The sequence below is a fragment of the Rhinolophus sinicus genome, linkage group LG11 (assembly GCF_036562045.2).
Source record: "Rhinolophus sinicus isolate RSC01 linkage group LG11, ASM3656204v1, whole genome shotgun sequence".
NCBI classification, from domain to species: Eukaryota; Metazoa; Chordata; class Mammalia; order Chiroptera; family Rhinolophidae; genus Rhinolophus; species Rhinolophus sinicus.
The window spans coordinates 40,015,669-40,035,441 of record NC_133760.1 but is presented as its reverse complement, the minus strand read 5'-3'; the positions used below and the strand labels follow the sequence as shown (position 1 = coordinate 40,035,441).

Sequence of the window (19,773 nt, the reverse complement as noted above, 5' to 3'; positions counted from 1 at the left end):
AAAGCAGTTCACTGAGAAAGACATAAAAACACATGCTCAGACTCCTCCTTCAATGCAAACTAACCCATTTTTACTCTTCAGATTGGCAAAGGTTTGAAAGTTTGGGTACAGTCTAGGAATATGAGGATGGGTAACAGTGGGTAACAGTCACTCTTGCCCACTTTTGGTGGCAGTGTAAGCTACACCCCTTTTAGGAAAAGGAAATTCAATAACACTTAGCAATTTTTAAAGGCACATATATTTTGATGCACGAATTTCTATGGTAGAAACATATTCTATGAATTCTTAACACAAGCTGACAAAGATGCAAGCAGCATTGTTCAAAACAGAGAAAATAAACCCTCTAATTGTTCACCAACGGAGGACCAATTGAAAAAATGTTGCAACACTCATATCATGGGATAGTATGCAAATATATAAAGAATGAGATGGATCAATATGTGCTGATGTCGAAATCTCTTCAAGATATATTGTTAAGTGACCCCACCCATGGAAATTTTAAAATGATCTACATAAAAATATTTGCATAGAAAACTTCTGGAAGGTTGTATAATAAACTGACAGTTGGTGAACTCTGGAGTGTGACTTGGGAAGTTGTAAGGACTTTTACTTTTCATTGTATGTCCTTGTGTAGAGTTTAATTTTTTTTAACTCTGTGCATATGTTACTTTTGTTGAGAGAGAGATAAAAATGTAGACACATCCATCTATCCAATGTAAATACATAAAGATACAAATAGTCAGTTTTACAAGGAAATTCTCGCTTCCTGGAATAAATAATACTGGCTCTTTGAATACCTACAATGAGCTATGTCCTTTATTCATATGAGCTCTAATCCTCCCCAAAATTCTCAAGGAAGATATTATTAGCCTCATTTGGCTGATGAGAGTTGAGCCTCAGACAGTTTAAGTAACTTGCCTGAGGTCACACAGCTTAAAAGTGACCCAAAGCTACCACGTCATCCTTGTTCCAGGTGAAAGGGAACTGAACTGGAAGTCATGAAAGCTGGTCTCTAGTCCTGGAACCATCTCCAACTAGCTGGTGACCTTGCTTAAATCAACATGCTCCAGGAGGGCCTCAGTTTGCTGTATTCTCTACCCACCCCAGGTGGTAGCCGTGAGGGTTGTAATGGGAATGTGGGAGAATGAGGCAGACCAAGACAGAATACAACCAAGAGTTATGCCATGAGGACACAGTTGCAAGGGCTTTGGAAAGTCTGATGCAGAACAACTACAAAAAGTCAGGCAGACTCCCTGGAGGAAGCAGTAAAGGGTAATAGCACTAACATATAAAAGCTTTTATCTAGGGGCCGGCCCGGTGGCTCAGGCGTTTAGAGCTCTGTGCTCCTAACTCTGAAGGCTGCCGGTTCGATCCCCACATGGGCCAGTGGGCTCTCAACCACAAGGTTGCCAGTACAATTCCTTGAGTCCCGCAAGGGATGGTGGGCAGCGCCCCCTGCAACTAAGATTGAACGCGGCATCTTGAGCTGACCTGCTGCTGAGCTCCCAGATGGCTCAGTTGGTTGGAGCACATCCTCTCAACCACAAGGTTGCCGGTTCGACTCCCTCAAGGGATGGTGGGCTGTGCCCCCTGCAACTAGCAATGGCAACGGGACCTGGAGCTGAGCTGCGCCCTCCACAACTAAGATTGAAAGGACAACAACTTGACTTGGAAAAAAGTCCTGGAAGTACACACTGTTCCCCAATAAAGTCCTGTTCCCCTTCCCCAATAAAATCTTTAAAAAAAGAAAAAAAAAGAAAAAGCTTTTATCTACAGAGCCACGTGCCCAAGCCCTTTGTACACACTTTCCACAAAGCATCCCACAGTCCCTGTGAGAGGGAGGTAGGGGGTTGGTATCTCTTTTCACCTTGGACTCAAGGCCCAGGGAGGGTATGTGTCCAGCTTGGGTGCACACAGTGTGGACTGGTGGAGCTGGGATTCCCTCCCACACCGCACTCTGGAGCCCAAGCTCCCCGCCCCCACTACCCTCCTCCTTGCTGCCCCTCCCCACCCAATCCTTTCACCCTCTCTGTATCCCTCCCTTAGGTGAGGGAACTTCCATAGATAAATCTAAGCCAACAACAGTGCCGCCAGAGCAGCCAAGAAACCCCTGCCATGGGCTCCTCAATATGGGCCTGTACGACTCCTTCTACCTTGAGGACACTGCTGAGTGCTTCAAAAAGTGCGGGCAGTTAAAGGATGAATCCTGTGACCTGGGAAACTTGCAGAGGTAAGGGGGCCCTCTGAGCTGGCGCAGGAATCCCGCTCCTGAGGGGGTGAGGGAGGGACCAGATGGAGCTATTAGCCTTCAGGACCCCCGAAATGCTGCTTCTATCTCACTCTTCCACCTTGTTGTTTGCATTCCTCGGTCTCCCCAACCCACCCCCAGTGACCTCTCTGATCCAGCAGATACAGAGATAAATCAGCCCTTGTCCCTGCCATTGGGAGTTGTGGAGAGACGGTCGCAGGCCCAAATGATAGACAAAGTATCAGATTAGCTCAAAGGAGGAAAGTCTGCCAAAGCTTCACAGAGGAGAGAAACCGCGAAAGTACTTTGCAGGCTGCACAGGAGTTGTCTAGGTGGACCCAGGCAATGTTAAGAGATACAGGCAGCAGTACTTCAGGGAGTACAGAGGAAGAACTACAGTGCTTTTACCTGTGAAAGAGTAAAGTGCTGGGAATGGAGGTAACAATGGGAAGGTAGGGTGGGTGGGGGATAGACCTGGAAATATAAGCGGGGACCAACACGTGAAGGGTCATGTAAGCTATATCACTGTGGGAGGAGGCACAGTGATAATATATTTTACACAGAGGAACCGGGTAGTCCATATGCAGTTTAAAAGATTGCTCAGGCTTCAGGGAAGGGTACAAAGATGGTGAGGCAGGAGGAGACGCGACCACATAGGACGCAAGTGCAGTAGTCCAGGTAAGAATAGGGCTGGATCACCAGTACCACCACAAACGACAGTGTTTACTGTGCACCTAGAAAGGAGTGATGGATTAGAGAGATTGTATGGTGTAGAATCAATAACACCAAGAGACTGATGAGACCAAGAGACCAAGAGATATTGGATTGAGGGAGAGGAAAGGGTTTAGAAGGCAACACTTCCAAGAGTCATCTCTAAAAATATCTTTGCTTCTCTCTCCTCCCTCCCTTCCAATCAAGTTGCCCATGATCCCCTGGAATACTCAGGGCGGAGTCATAGTTGGCACTCAATCCACATCTTTCTTACTTATTAAATTTTGGGGGGATGACATCGGTTAGTAAAATTATATACGTTTCAAGGGTACATTTCCATAATACATCACCATATATTTGATCCCCTTTACCCTCTTCTACCATCCCTCCTGCCCCCTTACCCTCTGGTAACCCCTAAACGGTTGTCTGTATCTATGAATTTTTGTTTCTTTGTTTGTTTGTCTTGTTCCTTTGTTGCTTTCAGTTTTATATCCTACATATAAGTGAAGTCATATGGTTCTTGACTTTTTTTGTCTGACTTATTTCGCTCAGCATAATAATCTCAATATACATCCATGTTGTCGCAAATGGCACTGTTTCATCTTTTCTTATGGCTGAATAGTATTCCATTGTGTACCACATTTTCTTTATCCAATCATCTATTGAAGGACACTTTGGTTGTTTCCATGTCTTGGCCACAGTGAATAATGCTGCAGTGAACATCAGGGTACATATACCTTTATGGATAAGTGTTTTCAGATGTTTTGGGTAGATTTTAGAAGAGGAATTGCTGGGTCATATGGCAATTCTATTCTTAATTTTTTGAGTAGCCTCCATACTGTTTTCCATAACGGCTGTACCGATTTACATTCCCATCAACAATGTATGAGGGTTCCTTTTTCTCCACAGCCTCTCCAATACTTGTTATTATTTGTTCTGTTGATGATAGCCATTCTAACAGGTGTAAGGTGATAGCTCATTGTGGTTTCGTCAATCAACATTTGTTGAAAGGAATGAATGAAAAGCCCACATTCTTCTGCTGGGTGTTAGGACAGCAGTCTGATCGAGCTGCATCATTTCTGTCGCCTAAAAATGCTCCCATCCCCAGCTGCAGCTGCTCCAATAGCATCTCAGCTCCAAAAAGCTGTTCAGGAGCTCCTCTCTGTGCTGCCATATAGTGGCGATAAGAACTTTGGAAAAAGTGAGGGCTCTGGGATCAGAATATGTGGATTCTGTTCCCAACTGTATCACTTAACCGAGTTATCTCCTTTGTCTTCACAACTCTACTGAAATAGGTCCTGTTACTAACCCGTTTTTCAGATGAGAAAAGTAAGACTTCAGAGGGTTACATAACTTGGTCATAGTTACACAGCAGGTAAGTAACAAAGTCAAACACGAACCTAAGTCTGGAAAGCAGCAACGAGGGAGGCGTGTAGTAATACAGACTGGGGTCAGACTGCCAGTGCTCAAAAGTGGCATTACATTTTGGACAAGTTACCTTTAACTTTCCTCATCTGTAAAATGGGACTAAGTAACACCTCACTTGTAGAATGATTGCAAGGTTTAAATATACAGTTCCGACATGTTAGCTGGTATCATTCTCATTATCAGCGTTGTCATTTCCAAAGCCTTTCTTTGTTCTTCGCCTCTCTCTCTACCTCCCTCATGGGGTTGTTGTTGAGATTAAATGAGATCATGCATGTAAGACTTATTAGCAAATGGTAGGAGCTCTTACATTTGAGTGTTATTTAATGACTTTTTTCTAATTATAGAAGTAATGCATATTCATCATAAAATACTTGGAAAATAACTACAGAAAATAAAATGAAAAATTCCCCTTCTTACTATCCAGAGATAATTATTATTTTCATTTTGGTATATTTCTTTTTAGTTCTTTGTGATATAATATGCATAAAACACAACTCATTTACCCATTTTATGTTGATGGATATTTGGGTAGTCTCCACGTTCTGGCTTATACAAACTGTGTTGTTATGAATATTCTGGCTCACACGTTTTGGTGAACATGTTTTTCTGCAAGGTGTATTGCTAGGAGGGAATTGGTGAGTCACAGGATAGGCATGTGATTAGCTATAATAGAAACTGCCAGTTTTCCAAAGTGCTTGCACCAAATTTCATTCCCATGAACAGGATATGATAGTTCCAGTTACCTAACATCCTTGCCAACACTTGGTATTGTCTGTTTTTTCATTCTAGCCATTCAGGCAGGTTTTGTACTGTAGCGTACAGTGATTTTCATTACATTTCCCTGATGACCATTGAAGTTTAACCCCTTTTGTATATTTATTGGACATTTTGATTATCCTCTTTGTGAAGTGCCCTTTTAAGTCTTTTGCTCATTGTTTTTTGGGCTTCCTTGAATTTTTCTTAGTTTTAGGGGTTTAGATTTTTAGGGGTTCTTTCTATATTCTGGATACATATCTTTGCAAACAAATGCTCACAAATATATTCTCCCTCACTGTGGGCTGCCTCTTCATTCTCTTAGCGCTGTCTTTTGATTAAGGACAGACATCCTTAATATTAATATAGTGCACTATATTGGTCTTTTACTTTATAGTTAAACATTCAACTGTATATCTATGCTTTAGACTTTTTTAATATATGTTACGTTCCACAACTAAAATAATTTCTAAAAGTGCTCTGAGAACCAAGTCAGAAATCTTCCCTGGAGGAAGTGAATTGGGCTGTTCTATGAGGCCAAGGAGTTTTCATAAAACGCATGAGGCAAACTTCACGACTTTATTTGGTAACAATGACAATCACAATACTTCTTTGTTTAGATTTTTAAAAGGGAAATAAAAGCTAGAATCAACTGATGTAGCTCAGTCAACGGATTTGGACAATCTCATCCCACTGTTTGTGGCAGGATGTTCTAATTGCTTGCCCCACTCAAGCACATTGGCATATATTTGCATGGTTTACTCTTATATTGTACAATATTTTTTCTGTGGTTTCTTTGTGGATTTTTTCCCCCTTGTGGTAACTGTGATTATTCAAATATGCTGTCAAAATAAGAGCCTCCTTTTGTCTCTCTGGCAAGCCCTCCATAGCTACTTCATTCCAACAGCCTTGATCTGGCTGCATCTGCTTTTGTTCCCCTTCCCTCCCATTGCTATCTCAGCGCCCCCTTCCCCCCCCCCCCCCCGCAGCAGGTCTTAGGACCCCAGGCTTAGGAAAAGGAACGCTGGCACTCAGTGAAGTTTCAGTACCACAGAGAGTGTTACGGGTTTGCCTCACCCTAATGTTTTAGCTGAGGTAAGGGGACTGCAGTAAAATAAATTTATGTTCTGTGTGGTCCCAACAAAAGCTCAGTTCCCATAAGTCAGTTCCCATACAGCTCAGTGTCGAAACGCTGAATTCTCAGTCTGCAGTTAGTACGCAATAAATATGATGATGTGCTCACCCACGCCACACAATTATCATTCCACAGTTTAAAATACTCAGAGGAATTTCTCCAAAGAAGACATACAAAAACCAACAAGCGCATGAAAAGATGCTTATCATCATTACTCATCAAGGAAATGCAAATTAAAGCCACAATGAGATACCACTTTACACCCACTGCAATAGCCACCCTTAAAAACAAAATAAAAAATAACAAGTATTGGCAAGTACGGGGAGAAATTGAAAGATACATTGCTGGTGGAAATGTAAAATGGTGCAGCTGCTGTGGAAGACAGTGTGACAGCTCCTCAAGCAGTTAAACAGAATTACCATATGACCCAGCAATTCCACTCCTAGGCGTATACTCAAAAGAACTGAAAACAAATCTTCAAACAAAAGTTTGTACATCAATATTCACAGCAGCCTTATTCACAATAGCCCAAACGTGGAAACAACCTAAATGTCCATCAGTGGATGAATGGATAAACAAAATGTGGTATATCTATATAATAGGATATTATTCAGCCACGAAAAGGAATGAAATAGTTACACATGCTACAACATAGTTGAACCTTGACAACATTATGCTAAGTGAAAGAAGCCAGGCACAAGATATCAAGACTAGATTGTAAGACTAGATAGCATACAATTCCATTTATATGAAATATCCAGAATAGGCAAATTCACAGAGACAGAAAGCAGATTAGTGGTTGCCAGGAGCTGGGGGAAGGAAGAAAGGAGTGCCTGCTTAACGGGTACAGGGTTTCCTTTTGGGGTGATGAAAATGTTCAGGACCTGGACAGTGGTGATGGTTTGTACAACATTGTGAACGTATTTAATGCCACTGAATTGCACACTTTAAAATGGTTAAAATGGTAAATTTTATGTTATCACAAAAAAGACAAATGCATGAAAAACTGCTGGCTGGAATCCCTCAGAACCAGTGCGGATCGTCCCCAGGCCACCCCTCTCCTCCTTAGTGCTCCTAGGGTCTTTCCTTTGATATTCTGGGTCACCTCTCCTACCCCAACAGGCTGCCCATTGCATCTCCCCTCCTGCTGTCCAGGCTGAGGACTAGGTGAGTGGGTAACTCAGCTTGCAAAACCCCGCCTTGCCCCTGATCCCGGCCTCTTGCAGATACTGGCTGGATTATGAGACCCACCTGGTGGAGAGCAGTACGGAGGAGAAGATGGATTTGCCTTTTTTGAAGACTCTTGTCAAGAACTTCAGCACCAATATCTCAGAAGACCTGCACTTCTCTCTGAACTCCTCTCAGGTGAAGAATATCCCCATCCTATTGGTTGGTTCTGGCCTGTTTTCCTCAGGTATATTTTTCAGAATTCTGAGAGTCATGCTCTGTGCTTGGTGCCCATTAAAACTTATCCCTCCCATGAATGTCCCTTTAGGTAGGGCTCTGCCACCTTGCTAATGGGCACTAGAGAATTAATTGGATGACTGGGTCCTGGTAACAGATGATCTACGTTGCTAGGATGAGACATTTGGAAAATCATTGAATTGAGCATGAGGCGATGGGGTTCTATTCCTTGATGTCTCACTATGTCACGAGGTGTCCTCTGGGAAATTCCTCTGCTCTTGGGCCCTGGAGTCCTCATTTGTAAAATGAGCTCTAAAGCTCCTCCAAAGCCTGAAGTTCCTGTGAGCTCTTCCATCCAGTAAAGGGTGGAAGAAACCAGTAAAGACACACTTAGTGGTCCCACAAAGGGCTGAACGGCAGACTCTAGATTTACATTGGTCTGGATTCAAATCCCAGCTCTGCTGCCCAGCTCTGCAGCTATTGTAATCTTGGGCAAATTATTTATATGTTCTGTGCCTCAGTTCCCCCATCTGTAAAGTGATGATGGTATTGCCCACTTTCAAGGTTATCTGGGGAGCAAATGAGATAATTCACAGGGAATGCTTGGCACATCAAAGGCACAGCCTCCTTAAAGAATGAAGCTGAGGGTGAAAGGTCAGGCGGCAGGTAAGAAGAACTTTTAGGTCTGTCTGGAGAATGGGAGATGGAAGGCAGATAGGGTCTTTCTCAACCCTCTATTATGTCACCCAGTCAGCTGAGCCCTCCGTGTGAGGTATGCACTGGCCCCAGAAAATACCCACGTGTCCTTTTGACAAGGGTCCAGACTGGGAGGGAGAAATCTGGAGCCCTCGGCTATAATCCTTAGCTTCCCTGTTCTGATGTCCCTGAGACGCTTGTGAGGCAGGGCCAGGTGGGAGCAGGCTATGGCGGCAGGGGAACACGGAGGTCAGAAAATTAACAAAACATGCTTTGCAATTACCAGTGAGATTTATTTTAATATTTTGAGCATTCTTAGCTTCTGCAAGATTTGTTGTTTAGATGCAGGGATGGAAGTCACACTCAGTGTGGATTCTTCTACCTTCCACCTCTGCCCTCACTGTGTCCCTTCCGGATTCCCTTGTTCGTTCCACTTATTCCTGAATCAGAAGCCAGACACGGTCACCATTACGTCTATGGAGCTACAGGGGCTGTCAGGACTCCGGCAAAAGCGCACCAGCTGACCCTCCCTCACACTTGCGAACTGAGCTCACCCAGGTGTTATTGCTTCACAGCCCACTTTCAGCCTGACAGGTGGCCATGCAGGCAGCTTGTTAGCTCCATGCTCCATAATGAAAACACTGAGGCTCCACGAGTGGTATGACTTGTCCAGCGCTCACAGCCTGGACCGAGCAGAACTCTGACTGTCCCCCCAGATGTCCTGCCTCTCAGAGTTAAGGTACTCAGGTGCTGCCCCTCGATTCAGCATGCCTCAGTTTCCCTTCCTAGTAGGGGAGTAGCAGGACCTGTATTGGGGGCTGGAATCCTTGGGTAAAGATGGAGCCACTGAGTGTGTGGTTACAGATTCCGACGCAATTGATGGAGGATGAGCACAAACCGCCTGACAGAGTCCGGCTGCCCAGGAGCCTGTTTGCATCCCTGCAGAGCAGCAAGCCGGTGGTCCGCTTGGCCATATCTATCCTGGACATCGGGTCGGGGAGTCTCTTCAAGGTGAGGGGGGTCCAGAGGGAGGCTCAGGGCAGTCTGAGGTTCAGTGCTTGGTTCACAATGCGATGCCTGCCTTCTGTGGAGTCTTCCCAGAGGGACAGATAGGGACAGAGGAGGCCATGAACCTCTGGAGAGTGTTTCTAAGTAGCCCACGGTCTCTAGAGTCTGTGCACTTCAGACTCGCACTGGTTCCACACACTCAGATGTTTAGACCCATACACCAGTGCCCTGGGACTCATCTGTGTATTCCACACATGTTCAGGTTCCCTGTGCATTCACAGACATGCATATCCTGTTCTATTCCTGCCTGGCGCACATGGTCATGTGCTCCAGTGTGTCCGTGTCCACATGAGCAAATGTGCCCATGCCCTTGCACATGTGTCCCATGTGTGTCCCCAGAAGCATGTGTCTGCTCACAGTAGACATGTGTATGCCTAAGTGCTGGTGTGGTCAGGTGCTCACGCCCCCGTAGGTGCCCGTTGCCCTCCATTTCTGGGTTGATCTTTCTTTTGGCCTTGTGCCCCATCCGTTAAGAGGGCAGAGGAGCTCTGAAGGCTAGTGATGGAGAGCCTTCCAGTACACGGCTTTGTAACCAGTTGGCCTGGATTGTAGGTCCCACGCTGGCCCAGCCTGAGCAGGAGACTACAGGGAACAGCAGGAGGAATATGACCCATGAGTACTTGGCCCTCTGACCCCCTGGTCTTTGGTCCTGGAGGCTCCTAGGAACCCCCACCAGGGTTGAGTTGGGACAGCCCCTTCTGCAGCCTGACCTCCGCCATCTCCCTCCACAGGGCCCTCAGCTCAGCCTGGAGGATGATGGCAGCGTGTTAAACAATCGCTTGGTGGGCTTGAGTTTGGGCCGCATGCGTGTTACCGGGCTGGCCGAGCCTTTGGAAATCACCTTCTCGCACGAACATCAGCCTCCCGTGAGTCCCTCACCCAGGCCTGGCAGTTACTGAGAGGCAGACAAGTAGGTGGACACCCCTGGGCATATGGACGGACGTGCGTGGGACTCTGCACCCCCCCATCCTCCATACCCACCCAGGAGAAGACATTAGGGCCATACACACAAGAGTGCCCAGGGACACGTGCTGACCCTATGCACATGCCCGCATGCCCCCCGGAACCCTCCCACTCATGTGCTCCCAGAGGTGCACATAGGACCTGGCACACCATCATATCTGCACACGGCTTTACACATCTGCCCACAGCCCATCACCATATCCAGTCCCCTCACATGCTAATCCGGGCTCAAATGGTGCAGTTCATGTTCCCATGTGACCACAGGGTAAGCCCTGATTTCTACCTAATGCACACACAGGCTAAGACATGGGAGCATGCTGTCCTCTCCCCCACCTCCCCACAATCTCCTCTCTCCTCTCCCAACCTCCCCCTGCCTCTCCCCTGACTCCCACTCTCTGGTTTCAGAACATGACCCTCACCTGTGTATTCTGGGATGTGACTAAAGGTAGGGCCTGGACGACCTTCTCTGGGTAAGATGGGTGGGGAAGGTATGGGCCCCCTTACGGGCAAAGGCTCCACCCACAGGGCCCCTCTCCTCTCTTCCCTCCTCTCTGTTTCCTTCCCTTCCTCTCTGGTACTCTCTCTTCCCTTTTTCCTCCCCTCCCTCCAGGGCCAACAGGAGACTGGTCTTCCGAGGGCTGCTCCACGGAGCTGGGAGCCGAAGGGACAGTGTGCCGCTGTAACCACCTGACCTTCTTCGCCCTGCTCCTGGTAACAGTTTTGGAGGAGCCCAGACTCCTGTCCCAGAAGGGGGCTGCCTGGCCAAGGCCAGGCCTTTCGGGGTACGGGGGCCTGGCCTCCAACTGACAGGCCCCTGTTGGGGGTTGCCCACAGAGGCCGATCTTGGACAAAGCCACCGTGCAGGCCCTCACACGCATTTCCCAGGCTGGGTGTGGAGCCTCCATGATCTTCCTGGCCTTCACCATCGTCTCCTACACTGTCCTGAGGTGGGTCACCTCAGCCCTGCTCCCTCCAGCCAGCCCTCAAGGGCAGCAGCCGTGTAGGATAGAAAGTCTCCTGGTGGTGCAGCATTGTACTGATATACTCTCCAAACCTTAGTTCCCTCATCTACAAAATAAGGTTGGAGGTTGAAATGTGTTGGGGCCATTTCCGTAGCAAGTGGCAGAAACTCAGCTCAAACTGGCTTACACATAACAGGGAATCTTTGGTTTATGTAATTGGAAACCCTAAGGTGTTCTTGCTTCAGGCGCAGTTGGATCCAGGACCATGCCTCCAGGACTTGGTCTCCCTCTGCTCCTCAGGACTTTGTTTCTCCTCTGCCTGTCATGTCAGGCAGCTTCTCTGCGCTCAGGGGAAGCCCCAGGCTTGCATCACAGCTTCTTAGTGGACTAGACAGTTAATATCCTACATGGAGTTCCAGAATTGAGGTCTTAAAGTTTTTTTTATTATTTTGAAATAATTATAGACTAACTAGTAGTGGTGAAAATAGTACATAGAATCCCCTGGTTTCCTCATGCAGCTTTCCCCAAAGATGACATCATATAGAACTCTAGGACAACATCAAAACCAGGAAGCTGACTTGGTACAATGCTATTTAGAATATCGACCTCATTCAGTTTTCACCATTTTTTTAACACGCGCACGCGTGTGTGTTTGTGTGTGTGTTCTGTGCAGTTTATCACATGTATACCAAAGTTGAGTTTTACTGGTCTACTTTGGACCATGTACCCATGACTGCACAGGTCACTGTGGTCAAGGGATGGAGTACACTGATTGGTCAGGACAGGTCACGTGCCTGCTCTTGGGTTTGAGATAACAAAGGGCCAACCCCACCCAAACTTCATAGCTGAGAGTGGGGAAGGGTACCCCTCAGGAAAACCTGAGTCTGTTTCTGGAATAAGGAGGAGTAGGTACACGATGGGCAGAAATAGCAGAGACTGCTGCTGCCGGTACCCAGGACCTCCCAGGCCCAGGCCATGGCTGAGGGACCCACAGGAACCACCAGCTTGAAAGAGCCTGTAGAGCAGCCCCACACCGCAGCCTCCTGACCCATGACTGTCCTGGGGCAGCCCTTAGGTCCCCTGACTCCCAGTCCAGCACCCTCCCGCTGCTCTTCTCCACGTTTCTTTGTCTCTGTCACCATTTGGCCCTGGGCTGCAGCGCCCACTGGCCCCACCCACTCCATCTCAGGCTCAACCATGGGTGTAAATGGTGCCACCCCTGCCACTCCTCCCCAAACCCTGGTTTAGGACACTGCCCCCACTTCCAACAAGCTGAGCGTGACTTGCCAGCTGGCTGCACTCCTGGGCCTTGTGAGCCAGCTTGGAGTGCCAGGAGGAATTGCTCCCAGCTCCCAAGGGTGGTGCCTGGCATCTCAGATGAGGCAGACATTATCCTTCATGTCCCCTCAGGCAGCCCTGGGCTCCCATCCCTCATGTGAGAGACCTGCGGGATCTAATTTGCTAAGAATCCAGAGTGTGAGCTCCACAGAGAGGGAGGTGAACCCTGGACAAAAGCTCTAGGTTGGGAGCCTGGAGCCCCTGCTCTGCTCTGTGACTCTGGAGAGTTCCTGCCCCTCTCTGGGCCTCACTGTCCCTACTGCATCCTATGCATCATGCATCCTTGAGGGGAAGATAAACAGTTACACTGCACTTCTGGGAAACCCAAATCAGCCCAGGACGACGGGTATTCAGAGACAGTGTCCCCAGAAGAAAATGTTCAAGGAGAGTTTTGAAGACAGAGTAGGGAAAGGCATTGAGAGTGGAGGGAAGAGCCTGGGTAAAGTCTGGGAAGTGTGGAAAAGCAGAATGCATTCAGGGAATTACAAGTTATGCAGTTTAGCTAAAGCAACGAATGGAGGGATGAGGCCCGCAGGATCTGAGCGGCCATGAGAGAGCTCCTGGACTTGAACTTGAGGGCCCTCACACTCTTGCTGTTGGCAGAGGTGGAACAGAGGAGGTGGGATGCAGAGGCCATGGATGCTGTGGCCTCTTGCAGCCTCTCACTGGCCCTTCTCTCCCCAGGTTCTCCCGGCAGAGGTTCAAGTCAGAAGATGCCCCCAAGATCCACTTGACCCTGAGTGTTTGCTTGTTTCTCCTGAATCTAGCCTTCCTCATCAATGTGGGGCATGACCCGAATGGGTCTAAATCCACCTGTTGGGTCTTGGGAGCCATCTTTCACTACTTCCTGCTCTGTGTCTTCACCTGGATGGCCCTAGAAGCCTTACACCTCTACTTGCTCGTCATCAGGGTCTTTAACACCTACTTCAGGCACTACTTCCTGAAGCTGAGCCTCGTGGGCTGGGGTTGGTGCTGCCTGGACAGGCAAAGGGGATGGCTGACCCTGGAAGGGACAGGGAGGGGAACAGCCTAGGGGAGAGAGGCAGCTCCATATCTCAGATTGGCTCAGAGCTCGAGGGATGGGCAGCTAGCGGGGTTTGGAGGAGGACAGGTCGCAGCAGCCCCAGTGATGCCATATCGCCTCCCCTCACCCAGGTCTGCCAGCCCTGATGGTCATTGGTACCAGGAGTGCCAACAGCTATGGCTACTACACCATTCGTGACAAGGAGAACAGGACCTCACTGGAGTTGTGAGTGGTGGCTGTGGGAGCAGGGATGAGGTCAGGTCCTTGGTTACACATATCAAGTCCAGAGGGAGGTGGGGAGAGAAGGGAATCCTGGGAGGAGAGACTGAGTAAGTCAAGGCAAAAGATCCTCAGACCCAGCTAGCTCATGGCCTCTCGCCCCTGCAGTACAGGGAGCAGTGAGGCAGAGCTCGGCCTCTCCCAGGGTACTCTGTGCTAAGAGGGGCTGGTGGGGCCTTGGTCCTGTCCACAGGGCCTCAAATGCAGGGGCGACGGGTCTAGTAGGTTACATAAGTGCATGCGGTGGCCCAGGTGGGGACTGCAGTAGACTGGCAGTCACACACCCATCTAATGGGCAGCTGATTGCTGTCGCTCAGGAGGGCATCCACTGAGCTGTATGTTTTTACAATAGAAGCAGAAATTTGGATGTTTATACCAAACCTTCTGCGTTTTAAAGGATAGCCATTAATTCACATTTTTTACAACATAATGTTGGTCCTTGGGGCCAAATTGACCCTTTTGCACCCACTGATCTAACAAAACAGCAGACTGGAGCCTCCTGAGAGCCCTTTCCCTAGGAGAGCAGGGAGATGGACGGGTGGAGACGGGAAAAGCATCTTCTTGTCACTGAAGTCAGTCAGGGGAGACTGCCCGGGGCTTGGTCGGTGGGCACCTGTTCCAGTTCCAAAGGCCATCCATCGCCTCCAGGTGCTGGTTCCGTGAGGATACTGCCCTCTACATCACTGTCCATGGTTACTTCCTCATCACGTTCCTCTTCAGCACTGTGGTCCTGAGCCTGGTGGGCTGGAAGATCTTCACTCTGTCAAGTGCCACCGCAGGCAAGAAGCAGCGGCAGAACTGGAAAGGGCTCCTCACCTTGCTGGGCCTCTCAAGCCTGGTGGGCATGACATGGGGGCTGGCCATCCTCACGCCTCTGGGCCTGTCAACCATCTACGTATTCGCACTTTTCAACTCCCTGCAAGGTGAGGCCCTTGAGCCGGGGGTAGCAGGCTGCTGCATCTGCACCAGGGCATATTGGGAGGTGGGCGGGAAGTGGTTTGCAAGAAACAGGATTCTACTCAGGTCAGCTCAAATTTGAGTGTACTGATTTTAAATATCCAGGGCTCTCCCAAGAACTCCAGGGTAGGAAGGCTGGCTAAGCTCATGGGAGCTGGTGCCAAGCTCAGGAAAAGCCACCCAAACCAAAGCAGATCCATCTTTTCCTCTGGAACCATATGTAGCCTCTCACCTTCTGTCTGTGGAAACTCCGTTCTTCTCTCTCCGCTGGCCCATTCCTACCCATGGCCCTCAAATGGCTGCCAATATGGCCATCTCAACCCTACATGACCTTCCAAGTCCAGTGACCACAGTCTGATTCATTCTCTTCCACATTTTCTGGTCCAATCAGCTGTGATCAGGAGGGCAGGGTCATGTGATGTGATGGCCACATGACATGCACAGAGTCTCTAAGGAGCTGTGGAGGCAGGAAGGAAATGACTAGTGGAGAAAATGATTGATACATCTGCTCCCCGCCGCCAGTGTCCTTTCTCTGACACCCCAGCAAAGGGGCAGGCACCAAGGTGTGAGTCATGGCGTCCCTGCTCCCACCTGCCCTCTGGGCTCCTCCCACCCCTGTTCTATGCACACAGCTTAAAGAAGCCTCACAGCCTGCCTATGAGGGAATCAGCTGAGAAGCAAACTTAGACTCACAGTCTCATCCCGTCCAGAGGAATCACTGGGGACCCAGGTGTTCTAATCCAGCATGAGCGAGCCCACAAAAGCAGGGCTGGATCCCAATGCCTCATGAGACTCTGTGGCATCGTGGTTGGTAGCACTGGAAGCAGGCAGGCCTGGGTTCAAATCCCAGCTCCATTCCCCACTCCAGCAAGTCCCTCAGACTCTCTGATCCATGCAGTCATCTGTATAGTTGTGATAATCCCAACACTTATCTCCCAGATTTCATAAGGAATAACTGAGATAATGCACACAGGGGATTTAATTGGCCTTCAGGATGTGGAAACTATCTTACTAGCAACAGAAGTCATTATTATCAGGCCATTTAAGTGGTCCCCAGATGAAGAATCATGAGTCCACCTCTGGAAAAGCCAAGAGGTTAAAGGTTGGAGAGAGCGCTACCTTAAAGCTGTAGATTATATCATTATTCTTTCAGAGGTTACCCATAATATTTAAACCTGAACACTTCACTTTTCTGAGTTGTTTCTACTGAGTGTGAGTTACTCAGTACTCTACCTTCCTCTCAAACACAATAGAGTCCTCCATATACTTTAACTGCCCTTGAACTTTCTCAATATTTTTATTGTTGTTTAGAGTTTTAGTTGTAAATTTCTCTTAAGCACACACAAAGCTTTTATTTTTATCATTTTCTGTATTTACTATAATTTTCATACCTCACACCTTCCCTCATCTTGCTGACGTGCATCCTGTAGTAATCCTTTATAAAGGGGGCAGTGGGAGAAACCCACTGTGGTGGTGGTCGTGTTGTGTGTCTGAAAATCCTTTTATGTTGTTCTTTCTTATTTGTGATAGATGTTGGTATACAGTAATCCCCTCTTATCTGCAGGGAATACATTTCAATACACGCCCCCTCCCAGTGGATGCCTGAACTCACAAATAGTACAAATCATATACACTATGTTTTGTCCTATAAATGCATACCTATGATAAAGTTTAATTTATAAATTAGGTGCAGTAAGAGATTAACAATAATAACTAATAATAAAGTAAAACAATTATAACAATGTACTGTAACAAAAGTTATGTGAATGTGGTCTGTCTCTCAAAATATTTTCTTGTACTGTACTTGTCCTTCGTCTTGTGATGGTGTAAGATGACACAATACATATGTGATGAGATGAGGTGAGGTGAATGACGTAGGCATTGTGACTATTGTTAGGCTACTATTGACCTGACAATAGGTCGGCCGGAGGATTGTCTACGTCTAGTGATTCCAGATCAGGGAGCCATGATGATTCACTGCGGGTAACTGAAATCGCGGAAAGCGAAACCACAAGTGTACTGTATATGTGTTTTCAAGGACTCCAAGATTTCTATTTGGTTCTTTTTCAGAAGTAGGTTTCATGTTTGCCTGGTTTTCCCATAAGTTCTGGAACTTTTAGAATGGAGCTATTTCTCCTCTGGGCAGCTGCCAGCCAAGCAGCCCAGCCCCCTGTCGCCCCCCAAACCCTAGGCTCACTGATGCCCTCTTCCCACTACAGGTGTCTTCATCTTCTGCTGGTTCATCACGCTCTACTTCCCAAGCCAGAGTGACGTGTCTTCCTCTTCTGGTCCTGCACGAGTAGAGCAGCAGACCCATACGATGTCACAAGAATAGGGGGCTGGCCCTGTGCTCTGGACTCAGTTCTGACTTGCTGTGTGACCTTGGACAGCTCCCTGCCTCCCTCTGGGCCACAGATTCCATGTCTGTACATGTGGCTGGGGAGGGAGGGGATGGGGACCAGATTGGACCACATGACATCAAAGGTCCCATCGAGATTCATCTATGGTCTGAGAGTCCACCCATCCAAGACAACAGCAGCCTAAAGTTCTATAATACTGAGCTCCTTGCCAGCACAGAGCGACACTGTCATCCCCGCCGCCATGCGTCACTCCCCACCTTCATAGCAAGGCAGCCTATGTCTGCCATCGCTCACTTTCTCAGTAAGGGCCTGAGCCCAAATAGGGGAGTTTGTTGTTACCACAGCCCCTCAAAGGAGCCCCCAGCCTCTCCCCCTCTTCCCTCTTGTCACTGCCCTTCTACAGTTCCAACCTCTGGCTGCCAGTAGTGAGGGACATTCAGAATGTGTCATCCTCTCAGGCACTCGGGGCAGTTGTGGACTGGAGGTTTGTTTGCGGGGCAGGGGTTGGTCCTCCCAGCCAGCTTGCTCCTGGTCTCAACCAGTCCCACTAGGGCCTACTTTCACAGAAGAGCCCCCACCATTCGGGGGCTGCCATCCATCCAGCTGTCCAGGACACTGAATTTCAGAGGATGCCACATACTCAGTGGTGTAATACCTTAAGCAAGGCCCCCAGCCCCCTCTCTGACTGCCACGTGGGTGGCCCAGCCTCTGACCTGCTGTCACAGTGGGGTGGAAGTCCAGGGCTCTGTACACCTGAGGGCCGAGGGGCCAGGCCATGGAAGGGGGCTGGGCTGAGCTGAGAGAGGAAGGACATTTCCCCCAGAACCTGAGCTCTGCAGTGCAGGCAACTTGACGGCCTTACTTGGTCAGCCCAGCCCTGGTGCATTTCACGCACTGAAAAAATATTTGCTGGCTGAATAGGAGGATGTGAGTTTGGCACCAGCCTGATGGGGCCCTGAGCTCGGGGAGTATCTCTGGCCAGACCCAGCTTGGGTATGTCACTTCCCATGGCTGGACCTCCGTGTAGCAACCATGTACTGGTTTCCTCTGTAGGAAACAGAAAGAGGCAGAGATAACAGAGCTGGAGGAATAGAGAGAGAGAGAGAGAGAGAGAGAGAGAGAATTACAGACAAGCTGGCACAAAGAAAGAAAGCAGAGAGAGACAGATGCAGAAAGACAGCCGTGCCCCCCACCCCCAGCCTGCCCTGGCCAGGAGGGCAGACACTGGCATCCGGGCCCCACACCACCTGTTCATGTCCCCACTGTAGCCTTTACTTACTAACCATCGAGGACATCTCACCCCTACCCAATCCCCACCTTCTCCAGTGGGCTCTGGGGATGGTCAAGCACCTTCTACAGGTGAGAAATTGTTAGACCTTCCCCACAGACCCTGGGCTGCCAGCCTCCTCCCAGACGCCAAGTTCTGACAGAAACTGGACCAGCAAACAGATGAAAAACAGGAAGGCGTGGTCCTTGTTTTATGCAAATCGTGTTCCTGGAAAGGAAATCCTAGGATGTGGACATTACACCAGTTAAGCCACATTTTGTACACACATCAGTTTTTATGCAGTTTTGGTGGGTTTAGGGGCTTATCTTCACAGACATCTCTTTCTCACATGAAGATCTCCACTCTCTTATCCCAAAGTCTCAGAGTTACCAATCTGTTCACAGGAAGAACAGATACAGACAACAGCGTCTGACAAGACTGGGTTCAAATCCTGCCTCTGCTACTTAGGGGCTGTGTGACCCTGGCCATGCAGCCTCACCTCTCTGAGCCTCAGTTTCCCCCTCTGTAAAATTGAGATCAAGTCCTTGCCTCATCCTGAGAACATTAAGTGAGGTGACAAAAGTAAAATGCCCAGTACTGACTCAGTAGGAGTCAGTGGTCTTGGCCCCCTGAAGCCCCCTTGGCTTAAAGAAAAACCAGGTGGAGACCTTGTATAAAGCATGATCCTATGCAACCTGTATGTAAACTAGGAGGGGTTTGAAGGTTAAAGCTTCCTTCCAGATTGCTCTACAGCTCTGCCAAGTGGACCAGCCCTGTGTGAGGATGAGGCATGGAGGCCCCGAGAGGCCCTTCAACGTACACAAGGACACTCTGCAAGGTGGGCTGGTGCTAAGGCTGGGGCCTCCCTTGGTTGCTGGCACCTTCTCCCAGAGCATTCCCTGGGTTCAAGAATTATCAGCTCGTTCCAACCCCGCAAACCCTGGGCTGTGGCTTTCCCAGACACGCTCAGTGGGATGTGGGACCCACAAAACCACAAGCCCCAAATAGACTGGGTTTCTTGGTACATACGGAGAAGGTAGCTGAGGGGTGCAGTTAACAATGCAGATGTGCTATTTTGCTGCTGGCTGTCCGCCCCAAGGCCAGGCAGGGGCAGAGAGGCTGGGGTTCCTCATTGCCTAGGCTCACTGCAAAAACAGCTCCAAGTGCCAAGCTGAACACA

At 48.6% G+C, this 19,773-nt stretch overlaps 1 protein-coding gene across 1 annotated transcript; it reads left to right on the top strand.

The window, feature by feature from the left end:
* The first annotated feature begins 2,046 nt into the window (after positions 1-2,046).
* ADGRG3 (adhesion G protein-coupled receptor G3) lies at positions 2,047-17,540 on the top strand. Its single transcript, XM_074314819.1, has 11 exons — positions 2,047-2,230; positions 7,502-7,640; positions 9,240-9,386; positions 10,175-10,309; positions 10,812-10,851; positions 11,017-11,117; positions 11,241-11,353; positions 13,391-13,671; positions 13,862-13,955; positions 14,658-14,932; positions 17,186-17,540. Exons 1-11 carry the CDS (start codon positions 2,130-2,132, stop codon positions 17,299-17,301), a joined length of 1,542 nt encoding a protein of 513 aa, XP_074170920.1. The 5' UTR covers positions 2,047-2,129; the 3' UTR covers positions 17,302-17,540.
* Positions 17,541-19,773: the final 2,233 nt, after the last annotated feature.

What these genes read in the sequence shown, in the direction of transcription:
- ADGRG3 (XM_074314819.1), top strand. Translation starts at nt 2,130, where the DNA reads ATGGGCCTGTACGACTCCTTCTACCTTGAGGACACTGCTGAGTGCTTC. An exon ending in GGTCGGGGAGTCTCTTCAAG is followed by an intron (nt 9,387 to 10,174) that starts GTGAGGGGGGTC and finishes CTCCCTCCACAG; the next exon opens with GGCCCTCAGCTCAGCCTGGA. An exon ending in CGCACGAACATCAGCCTCCC is followed by an intron (nt 10,310 to 10,811) that starts GTGAGTCCCTCA and finishes CTCTGGTTTCAG; the next exon opens with AACATGACCCTCACCTGTGT.